Source organism: Sceloporus occidentalis, unplaced genomic scaffold, assembly GCF_023333645.1.
Source record: "Sceloporus occidentalis isolate IW3139 unplaced genomic scaffold, rSceOcc1.0.p SCAF_181, whole genome shotgun sequence".
NCBI classification, from domain to species: domain Eukaryota; kingdom Metazoa; phylum Chordata; class Lepidosauria; order Squamata; family Phrynosomatidae; genus Sceloporus; species Sceloporus occidentalis.
Genome location: NW_028317161.1, coordinates 1,013,487 through 1,030,303, shown reverse-complemented (window position 1 = coordinate 1,030,303; position 16,817 = coordinate 1,013,487). Strand labels below are relative to the sequence as shown.

At 41.5% G+C, this 16,817-nt stretch overlaps 1 protein-coding gene across 3 annotated transcripts in view; it reads right to left on the bottom strand.

Moving 5' to 3' along the window:
* The window catches only part of LOC149278770 (ankyrin repeat domain-containing protein 6-like), a 34,199-nt gene that overhangs the window by 4,121 nt on the left and 13,261 nt on the right, over window positions 1-16,817 (bottom strand). For 2 of the 3 annotated variants that reach the window (XM_089501754.1, XM_089501755.1), the window contains exons 8-12: window positions 16,617-16,694; window positions 15,684-15,788; window positions 13,528-13,665; window positions 5,591-5,776; window positions 796-948 (exon numbers count right to left, since the gene is read on the bottom strand). In XM_089501754.1, the coding sequence (XP_089357880.1) occupies window positions 796-948; window positions 5,591-5,776; window positions 13,528-13,665; window positions 15,684-15,788; window positions 16,617-16,694 (660 nt within the window). The remainder of the gene's footprint in view (window positions 1-795; window positions 949-5,590; window positions 5,777-13,527; window positions 13,666-15,683; window positions 15,789-16,616; window positions 16,695-16,817) is intronic. The other variant, XM_089501756.1, reaches the window with a different exon arrangement.

Genomic DNA, 16,817 nt, shown 5'->3' with positions numbered 1-16,817 from the left:
GGGGTAAATTGCATTGGCCGGCTTCAAAGATACCCGAAATGGCACATGGGGGGAAGAATTACCAGATTTGGAAAAAATGGTTTTGAAATAGCAAAACGCTACCTGTACTTAATGCTCCATAACGTGCAGAAAAAAGCAAAAAAACATAAAAACATTGGGTATTTCTAAACTCAGGACAAATAGTAGAATATATTTAGTAGGTTTTTTCATTAGCTTTTTTGGATGAGTAAAAGATTTTTGGGGTAAAAGTCAGAAAATGTGGTTTTTTTTTTTTACATTTTTCATCATATTTATTATTTTGTGTGGGTTCACTAAATGAGCGAAGAGAAAATTACATCTAAACACGAACACCGCAAAAGTGTTAAAACAGCCTCGGTCCCAATGGTACAAAAGGTAAAACACAGCCTGGTCCTTAAGGGGTTAATTCCCTGTTCTCAGGATGTACATGCTGTAAAATGGAGTAACCACAACATTAGGTTATCTCTCCCCTATTAACCCCTTAATGACAAAGCCCGTACATGATTTAAGAGGTTTTCAGTGACAAAATATCCCCATAAATCAAATTCCTGTTTATATGCAGCCATTCACAAAAGCAAAAAAAAAGAGTTTCTCTTTACAGCAAATAAACATATATTTTGTTATTTAAATTCAGTGCCCTGATTACCTATTTAGTATACAAAGTTTTCTTATTGTCCTTGTTTAGATATAAACCCCTACAAATTGCATGCTGTGGGTCTAAGCAAATGCTAGAAGCTTCAGTTTCATGACCTCAGGGTGAATCGCATTGTAATGCACCTGGTGCTGGGTTTTGCCATCCATTTGTCCTAGTTTTGCATTCACTTGATCCTGCACTGTAACAATCTCGGCTTTTATCTCCTCTTTGGTGGCTTCCAATTGATTCTCCAGCTTATTAATGAGTGGTTCACAGCGACATCCATTGATTGGGGCCTAGGGGAAATAGACTGGATATATTATCTTAACCAAAAAAAACAAAAAACTATTTGAAGCCTTAATACTGAAGCATGGATATTGTCATTAAAATGTGCTTTTTCATCTAGCAAGAAATTTGATAATCAGATAATTCTTACTAAAGCATGTTCAAGGAATAGTAATAGTTTCAAGTTAAAAATTATTCAGTGTTTTTCTTTAAAAACTTTGTTCCTTGTAATAGTGATTATAAGATACAAATTGCTTGTGTTGAGCCCTAATGCCCATTACTCCCTCTTGATATTTTACTGAATGTCATTACATAAAAAATTACTTTATAGCTAATCAAGCCACAAGGGTAATTCACCAGCAAAGATTTTTTTTTTTTATTTAAAACTTTTTATAATATATTTATTAATCATATATATATTTGATATTACATATTTTTCATATATAAATTATTTTTGATACATAATAAATATATATTTTTTTATATACATTATTCTTAACTTTTATTTATATTTATATACATTCTTCTTAATTCATAATATTTATTTATTCATTTTTATATACATTATTCTTAAATTCCCATTTATTAATATATTTTTATATATATTTTTGATATTACATATTTTTTATATATACATTTTTGTATAAATATAGAAATACATTTATTTTTTATATACATTATTCTTAATTCCTATTTATATATTTTTTTTTTTCTTAATTTATAATATTTATTACATATTTATTTTTTATATACATTATTCTTAAAATCCTATTCATATTTATATATATTTTTCTTAATTCTAATTTATACAAGTATCCCTGATTTATATTGGGATTTTAATATATATCTCCAATTCACCATTCTATGTAGGTCTTTGATGTCTTCTTTTTATTCCCCCCCTTTTTTCATATATACCGTATTGGCTCGGATATAGGTCGCACCCGAATATAGGCGGCACCCTAAAAGTTAGGTGCTTTTTTAAAGAAAAAAGTTTCTGCCCCCCTCCGAGATATGATGCCACTCTAACCCCCCCCGAGATATGCTGTGTCAGGATCCACTCTCTGCTGCCTGAACCATGGCTGAATTGTACTTCAGGTTAATACATCTGCAACCACTAGTGGCCACTCTCCACCCTCTGGAGTGATCTGAACCTGATTATCAGGTACAGCTGCACCTTATGAATTGAGTGAAGCCCTGCCTTTAAAAGACCTGCCCTGCCCTTCAGTCAGGGCCTTGGCATTGAAGTTGTAGGACTGCCTTTGCTCTGAGCCGCTACCTGTGCCTGAACCTGTGCCTGAACCTGTGCCTGAACCTGTGCCTGAACCTGTGCCTGAACCTGTGCCTGAACCTGTGCCTGAACCCGTGCCTGAACCCGTGCCTGAACCCGTGCCTGAACCCGTGCCTGAACCCGTGCCTGTGCCTGAACCCGTGCCTGTGCCTGAACCCGTGCCTGTGCCTGAACCCGTGCCTGAGCCCGAACCCGTGCCTGAGCCCGTTCCTGTACCCGTGCCTGAGCCGGTACTCGTGCATGATCCAGTACCCGAGCGTAAGTCCGTACCCGTGCATGAACCTGTACACGTGCCTGGCCCGGTAGTACTCCGTTCCCGTCCGCCCTGCCAGTGGGCCTCCGTTCCCGTCCGCCCTGCCAGTGGGCCTCCGTTCCCGTCCGCCCTGCCAGTGGGCCTCCGTTCCCGTCCGCCCTGCCAGTGGGCCTCCGTTCCCGTCCGCCCTGCCAGTGGGCCTCCGTTCCCGTCCGCCCTGCCAGTGGGCCTCCGTTCCCGTCCGCCCTGCCAGTGGGCCTCGCCTGTGCCTGAACCTGTACCTGGACCCGTACCTGAACCTGCCTGTGGGCTTACCTGCCAGTGGGCCCGCACCCGAGCCTGTACCTGTACCTGTGCCTGAACCTGCCTGTGGGCTTACCTGCCAGTGGGCCCGCACCCGAGCCTGTACCTGTACCTGCACCCGAGCCTGTACCTGTACCTGCACCTAAGCTGGTACCTGCCTCGGCTCCCGTCTCTCTGCCTCAACTCCCGAGCCTGCACCTGCCTCAGCTCCAGTCTCTCTGCCTCAACTCCCGAGCCTGCACCTGCCTCAGCTCCCGTCTCTCTGCCTCAGCTCCCGAGCCTGTACCTGCCTCAGCTCCCGTCTCTCTGCCTCAGCTCCCGAGCCTGTACCTGTGCCTGCACCCGAGCCGGTACCTGCCTCGGCTCCCGTCTCTCTGCCTCAGCTCCCGAGCCTGTACCTGCCTCAGCTCCTGTCTCTCGTCCTATCCAGTCCTGCTACTCTGTCTGTACCTATCTCTCTGTCACCATGCATAAAGGGGTACAGACAGAGTTCCCCGTATCCCCTGCACATGGACTCCTACCCGACCTGCTCGCCCTGGTCCTGACATGCTGCCACTCTAACCCCCCCCCGAGATATGCTGCCACTCTATCCCCCCCCCCGAGATATGCTGCCACTCTACCCCCAAGATGTCCCCCCCCACCAGACTTATCGGTGCAGACTCCACGGGGTCTTGCGGGGCCGGCGGGGGACATCTACGCATAACGCGTATTCAACTTCCAGTGCCAGCACTTCCGCCGTGGGAAGTACCGGCAAGGAAGATGCGAGCATAAACAACCTCCGCTGCCGGCACGTCTGCAAGATGTGCTTTAAAAGATTGTAAAAGCACACCGAGCAGACGTGCCGGCAGCGGGGGTTGTTTACGTGCATCGCCGCTGCTGGTGAACGTCTGCGCGATGCGCTTAGACAATCTCCCGTGCCGGCACTCCCCCGTGGGGATCTGTATCCTAACCCCGCTGCCTGCCCGGCAGTCTTTAAAGACTTAAAGTGGGGGAAAAAAGTGCGGCCTATATTCGGGCCAATACGGTATATATTTTTTCTCATATACTCCTATATACCTTTATATCTTCTCTTACCTCTAATGCATGGGCGATTATACACCAAAAATATACACATACGATTTTTATTTAATGATTTATATTAATTATATTTGTCCTTGTCCGGGGTGTTCCTCAAAACATCCGGGTCCGAGATGTCGGACGTCCTTCAATGAAAGAGTCTAATGACGAATAAACAAAGATGGCTCGCTCTACACTCTCTGCCCATTTGAACAAACTTTATTGAATACATCTAGGGGGAGATAGGGATCATTGTAGAACCATGAAGGGATGATGGGAGTGTTACAAACGTGATCGCGTCAGCATGCGGCTATGCAATGATGCAATTACGTCAATGCGCCGCTGTGCGAGGACGCTACCGGGAACCCTTTAAAAGCACGACCCAAGGATGAGGATACACAGACTGCAGCTTTATTATATACATTTGTATTTTAATATCTTTTCTCCTGAAGAAGCCAGCGGAGTTTGGCGAAACGCTTTGCGATCGAGAGATCGAGTTTGTGCTACACGGACATTCTTTACTCGTTGGACTTTTATCCTTATATTGCGCTTTTGCATAACATTACCGTTATGCCAACTTATTTCTGAGTTGATCCGCTTTTTTCTTATTAAATATTCGTTTGACAATACTGCACCATTTGTGGCTTTTTCATTTGCATTGCAAACCGTATGAAGAAAAGCTTTTTGTCTGATGAGCCTCTTTTTCAAGTTACCTTTGTGAGTGCAATATATTATTCACTACACAAAATTTTTTGAATTTATTACACTATTGTATTGTATTTATTTTTTTCCACATGTTCATGCGCCCCTTCTGTTGATATACCATGTACATGAAGATGTCAGTAACTATACTCTATATTTTTTTTGCTATCCCCTTGAATATGGTTATAAAAGCTAGGGCTGCAAGGACCATACATCTCTCCAAGGCAACAACATAAGAAAATATTAGTGCCAACACTGTGTGGAGGAAAACACAAGTGAACGGTAAAGGGTTAACTCGACTGACCATACTAAACTAAAGATTCTTGCCCTTGCATGATAACTGTTGCAAAACAACTCATATTTTCATTAATATGTAAATTGTTTGCAAGGGCATGTAAGTCCACAGAGAACTCAAACAGCTTCCACATACAGATTAAAATAAAAAAGGGAACTTTTTATATATAAGTACATTTTTGACAGATAAGTCTGGATAGGCAAACAATGTATTTATGCATAGAGAAATGGAAGCACACCCTAATACACATACACATTCATATTCCCAGGGGTTGTACATATTGGTAATTTTAGCAGCAACCCAGGAATCTGAATGTGTATGCTTTGTCGGGTGTGATCCCCTTTCTGTATAACCGAACCTTACGGTTGAGCAGCCTGTAGGTCATACAGGTTCCTCATTAATGGTGTCCAGAGAGTCTCAGGGGGGTTAAAAGGCAGTGCAGTTGCACAGATTCAGTTCCGTGGTAAGCAATATAGCTATGAAACATTAGATAGGACTTCCCAAGGGGCACATAGTGGTGGGTTAAGCAATATATGGCCATATATTGCTGACAGGATCCCCAATATTTATGCCTCAGATATGTGCTTCTAAATGGTATTTACTGGGTGTGTATTGATTTCTTGCTCAACTAAGGAATATGCGGCTCATTCTGTCAGTTTCAATATTTCAAACTTAACGTTAAGGACAACAGCTTAGAACTGGTTGAATGTACCTTGGCCATTTGACTTGATTCATAGTGGTCTCCAATAACGTTACCTGCATGACTTTGCCATCTTTCCCCCTGTATAAAGTGTAAAGTTGGTATGCCCTGGCCTCATGAGGAGGTAAAGTTGGAGAAGAAGCTCTGTGTTTGCTCCTTCGTCTATGATTATGACTGGTTAACTGGACACTTGAGAGGGGCTGTTGGTCTGCTGGAGATGTAGGGTCTGAAAGAGCAGAGACCTGCAAAGGATGAAATGGACAGGAAAAGATTCATAAATCCAGAGTAGCAGGGTTTGGATCCTGGATCATCTATGAAACTAGACATCTAAACTAGATTCTCTTGGTCAGCTTTGTATGACTTTTTTTAAATAAATAAATAATTTTTTAAAAAATATAAACACTTTGGATACAGTTTTTTTTTAAATTTCCACAGGGATAACCAGCATTGCTGCCTGTGAGGTAAGCACCAAAGCATGATTTCAGGGAAAGGCTGCTTGCCTACTGCACTGAGAACTGTTTTTATTCACATTTATCAGCATTCTAACATGCTAAATATGGCAAAAGGCAACACATCATGATCTATTCATAGCTATATATGTAAGAATTTGATCTACACTAATTCACTGCAATGCAGCACATGTTACCACTCTCAGAACTCTCAGTATATGCCATTGGCTTTTAACACTAAACCCATTGGATTAGGGGAGGGCTGGCAGCCTAAGGCCTGGTGGGGCAAGTCTAGTCAAGTGGCCCATTGCAACATTGAATCAGCCCACCATCCATGTCCATCTTTTCCAGATGTTCTAACGCATATTGATGTAATGTGATGGGATTGGAAGTACATCAGTACACTAACAAAAAGTCATCATACATGGGATGCCTGAAGCCACAATTTAGTGCCACTAATCCCTTTTAATAAAATATGGGGATTGAAATAAAGTAAATAACACAAAACCTTTACTTTTCCTCTCAATGATTTCTGGGCCTAGAAAGTTTTGTCCTCTTAAGTGACTACAAATTCAGGAGGGGGTTTTATCTCTGGATAAGTAAAAATTAAATAGTTCAATTTATTCCTACAGAAAGTAAAGTGCCAGAAAACAGATGACCAAATACATACACCAGGATAGGCTCTGCCACACCAACACCCAAACACACAGACCAGTACAGGCTCTGCCACACCGACACCCAAACACACACACCAGCACAGGCTTTGTCACATTGACACCCACATCCAGAAGGGCTAAGCTACAACAATAAAAAAATAAATATTTTCCACACTGCTTTGTCGTTGACCCCACCTTTTTGTGTTTTTGCCCACTTGTGTATCGCCCCCAGCCGACACTATATGTATTTATGCCCCCAGCCTGGGTTATGTAGTGGCCCCAGCTGCCCCCTTGTGTATTGATGCCGCCAGCCCAGATAAAATGCTACCCTGCAGTATCGAGGATGTATATCTGACTAGACTCATAGAATGAACCAGATATACATCCCCCATACTGTACGGCAGCACGTTATCTGGGCTTCTCAGCAATATGTAAAAGTCTTGGTAAACATGGCCGATGTGGTCACCCAAATGCACCCACACCCTTGTGTATTGCCCCCAGCTAGCTCCACATTGTATATTTATCCCAGACCCCCCTTTAGTACTGATTTATGTGATGCCCCCAGCCAGCACTCCCTTGTGAATTAATGCCCCCCATTTAGTATCATGTCGGACCTGGCACCCTGATTGCATTCACAGGATGTGACCAATACCCAGATTGGAAGCATAGGGCTGGCCACCTTTTCCCCCAAAGAGCCTGCCTGTGGCATCCTAGCCTCAAACAGCCTCCATGTAGCATCCTAGCCTCAAACAGCCTCCCTGTGCCATGCTTTCCCCCACTTACACATACATGCTATCCATTCACTCATTCACATACATTAACAGATACTCATTCATTCCCTCAATCACGCATACTGGTTCAAAACCCTCCTCCACCCCCTTACCTGAACTGCAGATCTCGGTGCAGCACGCAGACTTCTGCAGACTGCCCCTGCTTCCCTCTGTGCGAACAACTTCTCTTGTTCCGCCCAGGGGAAGCAGAAATAGAGCAAGGTCATGTGACGCGAGATACATTCACGCGACTCCGCTGGGTTTTTGCTTCCCCTGGGCGGAAAAAGAGACAATGCTCGCACAGTGTGTATGTGCAACACACAGGTAAGCAGCAGGCCCCTTGCAGAAGTGATGGTTGCGAACTCTGCAATCACGGTCGCTGCGGGCTTTTGTCCGGCATTAAAGACGGCCATGGTGGTTGTGCGGCCGCATCGGCCACCTTAGTGTGCGGCTACACGGCCATTTTGTTTAGATTAAGGGCAGCCCTGGGGGGGGCAATTACCCCTGCATTGGGTGCATCTTGTGGCTTTATTAGGGATCCACATTGGGACCCATAATCACAGATATTGTTCTTATTATATATAAAAATACAGATATTAACACCATCTATTTCCAACACTTAATATTTTATTAGAAACCAGGATATATGCATAGGAGGGAAGTAGAAAAAACACATAGCACATAATAGACTTCACCAGGGGCTAAATTAAATGCTATATTACATATATAGCATTCAATTTAGCCCCTGAAGAAATTGGTAAACCCCATGGAACATGTAGGGTATTGACAATATGTCTTGATTTTACGTGCATGAGTTCCGGTTAAGGACACAATATATTCCCTCTGACAATGCAAGTGGGGTCTCTGATACACACTTTTTCTTCTGCTGGGAAAGATTTAAAGGTGTTCAAAACATTGATATCCTTTGCTTAAGTGACAGTGTACTGGTAACCTGCACTTGGACTGGATCTTATGTTATTTGTGAGTGTATTTGGAATAAAAATCATCTTGCTACCGTACTTTTGTACTATACAGTGCTGTGCTATGGTTATTTTTCTCCTCCTATGCATATATCCTGGTATTTGATCAGATATTATGTCTTGGAACTAGACGGTGATAATCTCTGTATTTTTATATACACTACTTTGGGATTGAAGGAGTCCTTGCAGAGTTTTCCTTATAAGGAGTATATTATTTTGCTTCTGGTTTTCGTTTAGTCTAGCCCAGTTTATGTTAAATATTTTTATTAGCCATATTACAAAAGGTCTTAATGGTAAGGTCTGCAACAGGCTAGATATTCCTGGTGGAACAAGCCAAACGGCAAATAATTTAAGTAAAAGAATGGTCAATAGTGTGACTGCTACAGTTTAACCCCTTCACATCAGGTGACGTACCAGGTACATCACGCCCAAGTGGCAGTGACGTCGGCAGGGAAGGGGAAAGGGGGGCCATGCCCCCCCCACATCATGCTGTGCCCCCCTGTGTGCCCCCAACTGAAATGGCCTTTTTTTTTGTATAGCCGTGATTGACGCGGAGGAGAGAGAGGGGCACCAAGAGGTCGCTCAGGAATAAGTTTTCAGCAACCGTTTGGGGCCCCTCACTCTCCTCCGTGAGACCTCTGTCTTGGTAGCAGTGCCGACTGTCAGCAGTGAAGCAGCGCGCACCACGGCAAGACAGAGGCCTCGCGCTCCTGCCGCAGGACTTCTACAACGTAAGTGAACTACAAAGGGGAGAGCGGGGTAGATAGTGAGATGGGGGTAGATAGTGAGAAGATAGGGAAATGGGGGTAGAGGGGGTAGATAGTGAGAAGGGGGGATAGATAGTGAGAAGGGGGGATAGATAGTGAGAATGGGGGAGGGGGTAGATAGTGAGAAGGGGAGAGGGGTAGATAGTAAGAAGGGGAGAGGGGGTAGATTGTGAGAAAAGAGGGTAGTAAGAATATTGAAATGAAGAGTCAGAATGAGTGAGAGAATGAATGAATTGTGTGGATGCATTGTGTGAATGAGTGAGAGGATGAAGGAATTGATGTGTGCATGAATTGTGTAAATGAGTGGGAGAATTAATTAATTTGTGGGAATGCATTAATATGTGTAAATAATTTGGGTAAAGAGTGAGAGAAAAAATTATTGTGTGAATGAGTGAGAGAATTAATGAATTTGTGACAATGCATTAATATGTGTAAATAATTTGTGTGAAAGAATGAGAGAATAAATGATTGTGTGAATGAATTGTGTGAATGAGTGAAAGAATGAATGCTTTCCTGGGGTCCAAATTTTTCAATATAAAATATATTGGCAACAGGGTTTAATATTTATATATATATTGTCAGCAGGGTCTAATATTTATATATATTGGCAGCAAGAGCTAATATTAAAGAATGAAAAATAACTGCAAGTTCAGCTGTTATTTTGAAATCACATTTCAATCAGATAAGTACATATTATGTAGTTAAGAGATAAGTAATGTAGTTAAAAATGCATGTCTAACGCATAATTATTATTATTATTATTATTATCTTTTATTTATATAGCGCCAACAGTTTACGCAGCGCTTAATATCTATATCTATCTATCTATATATAGCGTTTTATAATTGCCCCCACCTACTTGGGTCCCTGTCTCCCCATGTGCCCCCCCTAAATATGAAAGCTGGGGACACCACTGCCAAGTGGGATCATTGGTTCTGTGACTTACCGGGTCATCATGCAAAAAAAATTTCCCCACATCCCCAAAATCATCTTGACAAACCAGCAACAGCAAAAAGAGCCCCCACGAGCCCTTTGATCACGCCTACAGGAGCGATCATAGAGGCTCCTCCCCGCAATTGCTGGTTTAGTTTCGTGGAGCATGAACACCTTCAATGCCACGATTGTGTATGAAATGATCGCAGCATTGCAGGGGTTGATAAAATTATTACCTGATCGCTTGTCAGTGACATTTTAGGTCACTGATTATTGATCAGCCTCCCTGATCAATGTCAGTGGCATAAACTTGTCACTTACAAGTGATCTGATAGCTATACATATACAAAAAATACAATATATATTTAATCTAATAAAATGCTATGTGACCATTGATTAATGACCTTTTTGGTCATTAATCATTAATTCATCTCACTTCAATAGCCAGAGACCTAATCTGATCATCATCACTAACACAAACACTATACAGTACTGTAACCTAACATATAACCATACCTATAACTATCCACCAACTGGATCCTAGTGTTACCCCTCATGTCACGTACGTACCGGCACGCAGGGTCGGCGCCGGCTTTCTCCCGCATCCCTGGTGCTGGCGTCGTCTCGGTCGGCTGCTTCTTCACTCCCCACATCCACGTGGGGAGCTGGGGAAGATGGCGACGGAGCGGCGTCGGGTGCCAAGAGAGGGCCTCCTCCTTCTGCCGTCTGTGTGCAGGAGAAGGTGGGAGGTGATGCCGAGGAGGCTGTTGCTAGAGGGGCGGCGCTTCCAGCGCCGTCTCCCTCTAGAGTTCACATAGAGGGCGGTACTAGGGCGGGATCTACAGGCGTGACGTCATACAGCACACCTGTGATCCCTATAAAAGCCCCAAGCACCCTCTCAGCAGTGCTCAGATATTCTGAGACGCTCTGTATGTTACATAGCGTCCCAAGTGCTGTGCTCCTTGCCCTATTTTGAACCTGAACCTGTGCCTGAACCTGTGCCTGAGCCTGTGCCTGAACCGGTATCGTTAACCATACCTGTACCTGCACCTGTATTGCTACCGTGCCTGTGCCTGCACCAGTACCGTTGCCTGTGCCTATACCTGCACCTGTGCCTGTGCCTTTACCTGTGCCTGCGCCTATACCTGTGCCTTTACCTGTGCCTGCGCCTATACCTGTGCCTGTACCGTCACCTGCACCTGTGCCTGCGCCTGTACCGTCACCTGTACCTGTGCTTGATCCAGACCCTGGACTTTACCTAGTAAAGTGAGTCTGAACTACACCTGTTTTTGCGTCCCTATTCCTTTGGTCGTCCTGCATATTGGGCTCCTTCTCCGAACTGAACACAGACACCTAGTGGTGTCTGACACCTCATGCTATCGGCTAACCTTTTTTTCACTAAACTGAAAGGTAAGGGGGTGACTTTAAGGGCCTTGTGCTTTCAGGGAATATATCGTTTTATGGGGTTAAATTTATATTTAGGACCTTTACTCAAATGAGACATGGGCCCAGTAAAGTGATCTGTGAAAATTCCAAGTTTATAAACTTAAATGCGCATGTTCCAGTTTTGACTCCACAATGTCTGAGAAACATACTTATCCATGAATATGGGATACTGCTGTACTCGAGGGCTATTACTGAACACAAATCAAGACCTTTTTTGTTCTGTCACATATGCACTCAACAAAATAAACATGGTGAAACTGCAAAGTGGATGTGAAAAATGATTTTGTTTTTACTGTTAGACAAAGGTGCTGGTGTGAGACATGCTGCATGACACAAGTCAATATGACCCTAACTAGATTCCCCAAGCAGTCTAGTTTTTGAAAATATATACCGTATTTCCCCATGTGTAAGATGCACCTTTTTTAAAAAAAAATGTGGGGTGTGTTTTATACAGTGGTTGCCTCTGTGTTGCTCAGCAGCGTCTCTTGTTTCGTTGAGGAGACACAGGAATCCAGTGGAGTCACGTGAATGTACATCACATCACATGACTCCGCTCCATTTCTGTTCCCCTGGGCGGGACAAGAGAAGTTCACTCAGAGTTCGAGCAACGCAGGGGGAAACAAAGTCTGCGAGCGGCACCAGAAGATCTGCAGTTCAGGTAAGGGTGGGGGAGGGTGTATGAGTCTGTGTGAATGAGAGAATGAATGAATATGTGTGTGTTATAGCATGGATGTGTAAGTAGGGGGCAGGGCACAGGGAGGCTGAAAGTGATGTGCATGTGTTGGCTGCTTGTGCATGATAGGAGACTAATTGCTATATGAAATATACATGATTGCTAACAGCAATAACACTCCTATCATGCCCAAGCATACCCAGATTTCAGCACAGCTAACATCACACTCACCCTGGATCCTGGGCATGATAGAAGTGTAGTTTTCGGGCCCCAAAATAAAAGTGCGTCTTATACATGTGGAAATAAGGTAGTTGCATGGGGTTAAAATTCCATGTTTGAAAACTGTAATGCACATGTTCCAATTTTTACCCGCAGCGCCTAAAATACATGTCCTACCCATGCATATGGGGGTATATGAATCGTGTCATTCATATTTAACCCTGTAAGTGCCAAAATAAATTAAAATACCAATACTAAATGATGTTTATATACAAAATTATTATTTCATAAGAAAGCCCTACTTGTGCTTAAAAAAGGCAATATATATTTTGTGGGGGTGAACTAAATGAGTTAGTGGGCAATCACAGTTGAATAAAGACATAGCAAAAACACAAAAACTGCTCTGGTCATTTAGCGCAAAGGGATTAATGCTGATAAATGTAAAATAATCCACTTGTAATATAAAAAGGGAGAATATAGCACTCGGGTCAAAATGTTGTCAAACACAATTATGTCTTCGGATTTAAATGTAAGCAGGCAATGCAATAAAGTATTGGGGAAAAAACAAGCAGGGTGCTGGGTGGTATAGCTAGATGAGTTCGTAGCAGAAAGAGAGGTGATTCTGCCACTTTACAGATCTCTGGTCAGACTTCATGTAGAGTATTGTGTACAGCTCTGGAGACCTCATCTCAAGAAGGATATTGAAAGTGTTCAGAGGAAATGGTTCGCATGGGCGGTAGACACATTTAAATTCTTGGTAATTTAACAAAGCATAGAGGTAAGTTCGTTTAAAAGTAGGAGGAATGTAAGAACAAGAAGCCATAGTCTAAAACTAGAGGGTTAGGGGCTAAGGAGATTTTCTTCACTGAGATGGTGGTAGATAAATTAAGCAGCATTGCAGCAGAAGTGATAGAGGCTAATGCAGTGAGAGATTTTATCCATGCCTTAGACAGGCAAAAAGACTATCCTGAATCTAAGACAAGACCAAGGACCGATTTAACCCTGAGTGTTTACATCAGGAAAATGGGAGGACTGGCTCTTAGCTGCTGTCAAATTCTTTGTTTCTATGACACAGAAGAAAGGGAACTCACATGTGGTACCTTTTCTTTTGGCTTTCCCCTTCTGCCTTTCCTTTGTTTAGACACTGTGACAGCGGATCGATGCTCATCTTTCCCTTCAGTTTGTTTGAAAGCCGCATGTTCACTGCTTTGAGTATCATCAGCTGCTGATATACTTCCCTGCAAGGATCATTAAATATCACAAATCACTTTGGGCTATGTGTTTCAAACTTTGACAAAAGTGATTATTTTGGGAGGAAACCCGTATACAATCATAATGCCAATTAATTTCAATATCTTTCAATAAGTGTTTTGTAAGTGTTTACAAATATATTATGCATTTTGTTTTTAGATTAAGTAGAGATATTATAAATGGACCAAAATTGTATGGGGCGCAGGTACATATAAAGGGAAAAAAGAAACAACACAATATAGTGTAGATGGTATGTCCAATATAGTGATGACATGATATGTTGCACTCACAAATAAAGAAGGTGATTCTTCACTATTCTTCACTATAGTGAAATGTGGTGAATAATAAATAAATCAATATGCAAAATAATACTTCCCAAAAATGACCGCAGCTGCCCAAACGACACTCTTCCTCAAAGTGTAAAAGTATAAACGTCCAATATAGTGATGAAGTGATATGTTGCACTCACAAATAAAGAAGGTAATTCAAACCCATCAGCATGGACTATGTAAAATCTTTAATGTTCTTCATATAAATCTAGAAAACAAACTAAAAATGGTGCAATATCTCAAGGTAAAGTATAGGTGTACCAATAAGAATGCACTCACAATTTTTCATGCACAAAAGTGCATATGCAGGCGTTTGATATAAAAGTCCACCAAAAGATATTGCACCATTTTTAGTTTGTTTTCTAGATTTATATGAAGAACATTAAAGATTTTACATAGTCCATGCTGATGGGTTCGAATCACCTTCTTTATTTGTGAGTGCAACATATCACTTCATCACTATATTGGACGTTTATACTTTTACACTTTGAGGAAGAGTGTCGTTTGGGCAGCTGCGGTCATTTTTGGGAAGTATTATTTTGCATATTGATTTATTTATTATTCACCACATTTCACTATAGTAGCACGTAATTTATGGTTTATTCATGGTGTCATTTATATTATAAATGGACCCACTACAAATAAAAAAATCAAGCCTATTTTGCATGGCTGTAAAAAATATCTGGTCCAAACATACACCATACAATTCTCCTACTAGCTCAGTAAATGCCAACAGTATCTACTCAATACAATTACAAAACAAAAACTAGGTAGAATGTTACTAAATTGCTTCTATCACCGTTTAGTTAAGGAAAGAACAAAAATATCACAATCTCTAGATGAAGCTTAGACCTATAAAACCAGAGCAGCGTGAAGGGGTAATGGGGGGGATACCTCCTCAGCCTGAATACAACTTAACGCTAATAAAAATAGATATCCAAATTTTCCAAGGAAATTCCAATTATTGGCCAATAGGTGGCAGCAACACAGCATTGGGCAACCACAAGAGTTGTATGACACAGCTAGAACAGTATTGCTATTTAAAGCAAATATAGGCATTTTATAGTACACAGTCTCAATCCATTCCAAGAACCACTTAGCTGACCAATCTATAAGGATGTTATGTTTTTTCTTTCATACAAGCCAAAAGGAAAGCTATAAAAGAGATTGCATATTCTGAGGTGGGACAAAAAAGGATTTCCATTGATTTAGTACTACGGTAACATGTGGGGGATCTGAAGTACCAAGCCCTGTAACATTAGTAATTAATAAAATGTGTTGTAACATTATATTTGGAAAACAAGAAACAATTTTTGTTTTCTAGGTATTTTTATACACCTACTGGAAACTTCTATCAAGTTCTATCAGTACTTCTCCTCAACTGCCCAAACCCTGTCATTCAGGGGCAGGTTTGATTAAAGAACAGAAACACAAAGAGCACAAATTATTTTATATTTACTATTTTTACTCTTACAATAATGAACTTTTTTCTTTAAGACTATAAGATGACATTCAGTTGTTTCTCAATACTAGATGTAAGATGTAAGCTGTAAGCTGTAAGATGTCTTAGTCTGTCAATTCTAATGTTGTCATACCCTTTAAATGCATGTAGACTTAAAAAGTACTATGTGAACTGTTGTCATTGTATTAATAATAAGTAATAATAATGCTCATACCTTACTCTCTCCAAGTTCTTCTCGGGGCACAGATTGAGCCCTTCTCTCCTCTTTTAGTTTCTCTCTTTTTTTCCTTAAACTTCTGCCACGGCTAAAGCGCAGAACCTACATATGTTCCAAAAGTTAAAATCACAGAAAAAATGCTTGTTCTCTGTATAAAGATCACTTTTGCATGTAAACTATGATTGATAATCATTTTGTCTTGCATATACATATACTGCATTTATGCTATTTCTTACATACTGGTACACACAGTTACTGCCATAGCATAACAAGCTATTCAGTGATTTAAATTGAGTTGGTCTTTGACCACACAGGACCCTGCAATGAAGAACAAGGAGGAGGCTCACAGTAAGAAGTGAACATTGCCAGATAAGTAAAGGGGCTTTTTTCCCACTTCATCTGTGAATTGAATTCCTGAACAAACAGGACCAAACATATGAAACCCATTCATTTTTTGGGCCCTGTGTGATTTGAAGAAGGCATTTGATAGTTAAGCATATCACCCCGGTAAGGGAGACAGAGTGGAGGAAAGCAAGATAGGATAGTGCCAGTATAAACTATTTTCAGCAGGCAAGTCTGCTCTTCAGAGCTTTCAAGCAATTCTATAACAAGGCAAGCACAAGCTTTCTATATAAAAAAAAAGTGGCAAAAAGCTTTTTATTCATATCATAACTCAGAAGACGTCCCCTGGACTTCATAAAAGACTTGGTGTGTAGTAATGGTCACATTACACAAAATGTTAATAACTCTTAGCCAAATACACCATTCACACACTCACATAAACACTATATCCTCCTACACACAATGTATCCATAACAGACACTGCATCTCAGAGACATACTCTACAAACATAATGTATTTTACACATTTCTTGGACTTTTTTATGAGCTAACATCAAAGGCATTCTAAGGGGAATGTGAGGCAGAGTACCTGCGGTGCCTTGGTGAGCAGGAGAGCCACATCACAGTTATTGTTGTTCCTTGCTGTATCAAGGGCAATCTGGCCAGCCTATACCAAAATGAAATAACTTAATCATTAATAACACATAATCCATTTTCAATATTTACAATTTCTTCTGTGGTAACATGAATATTATATATCTTGCTCATTTGGACACATTTTATCTGTAAG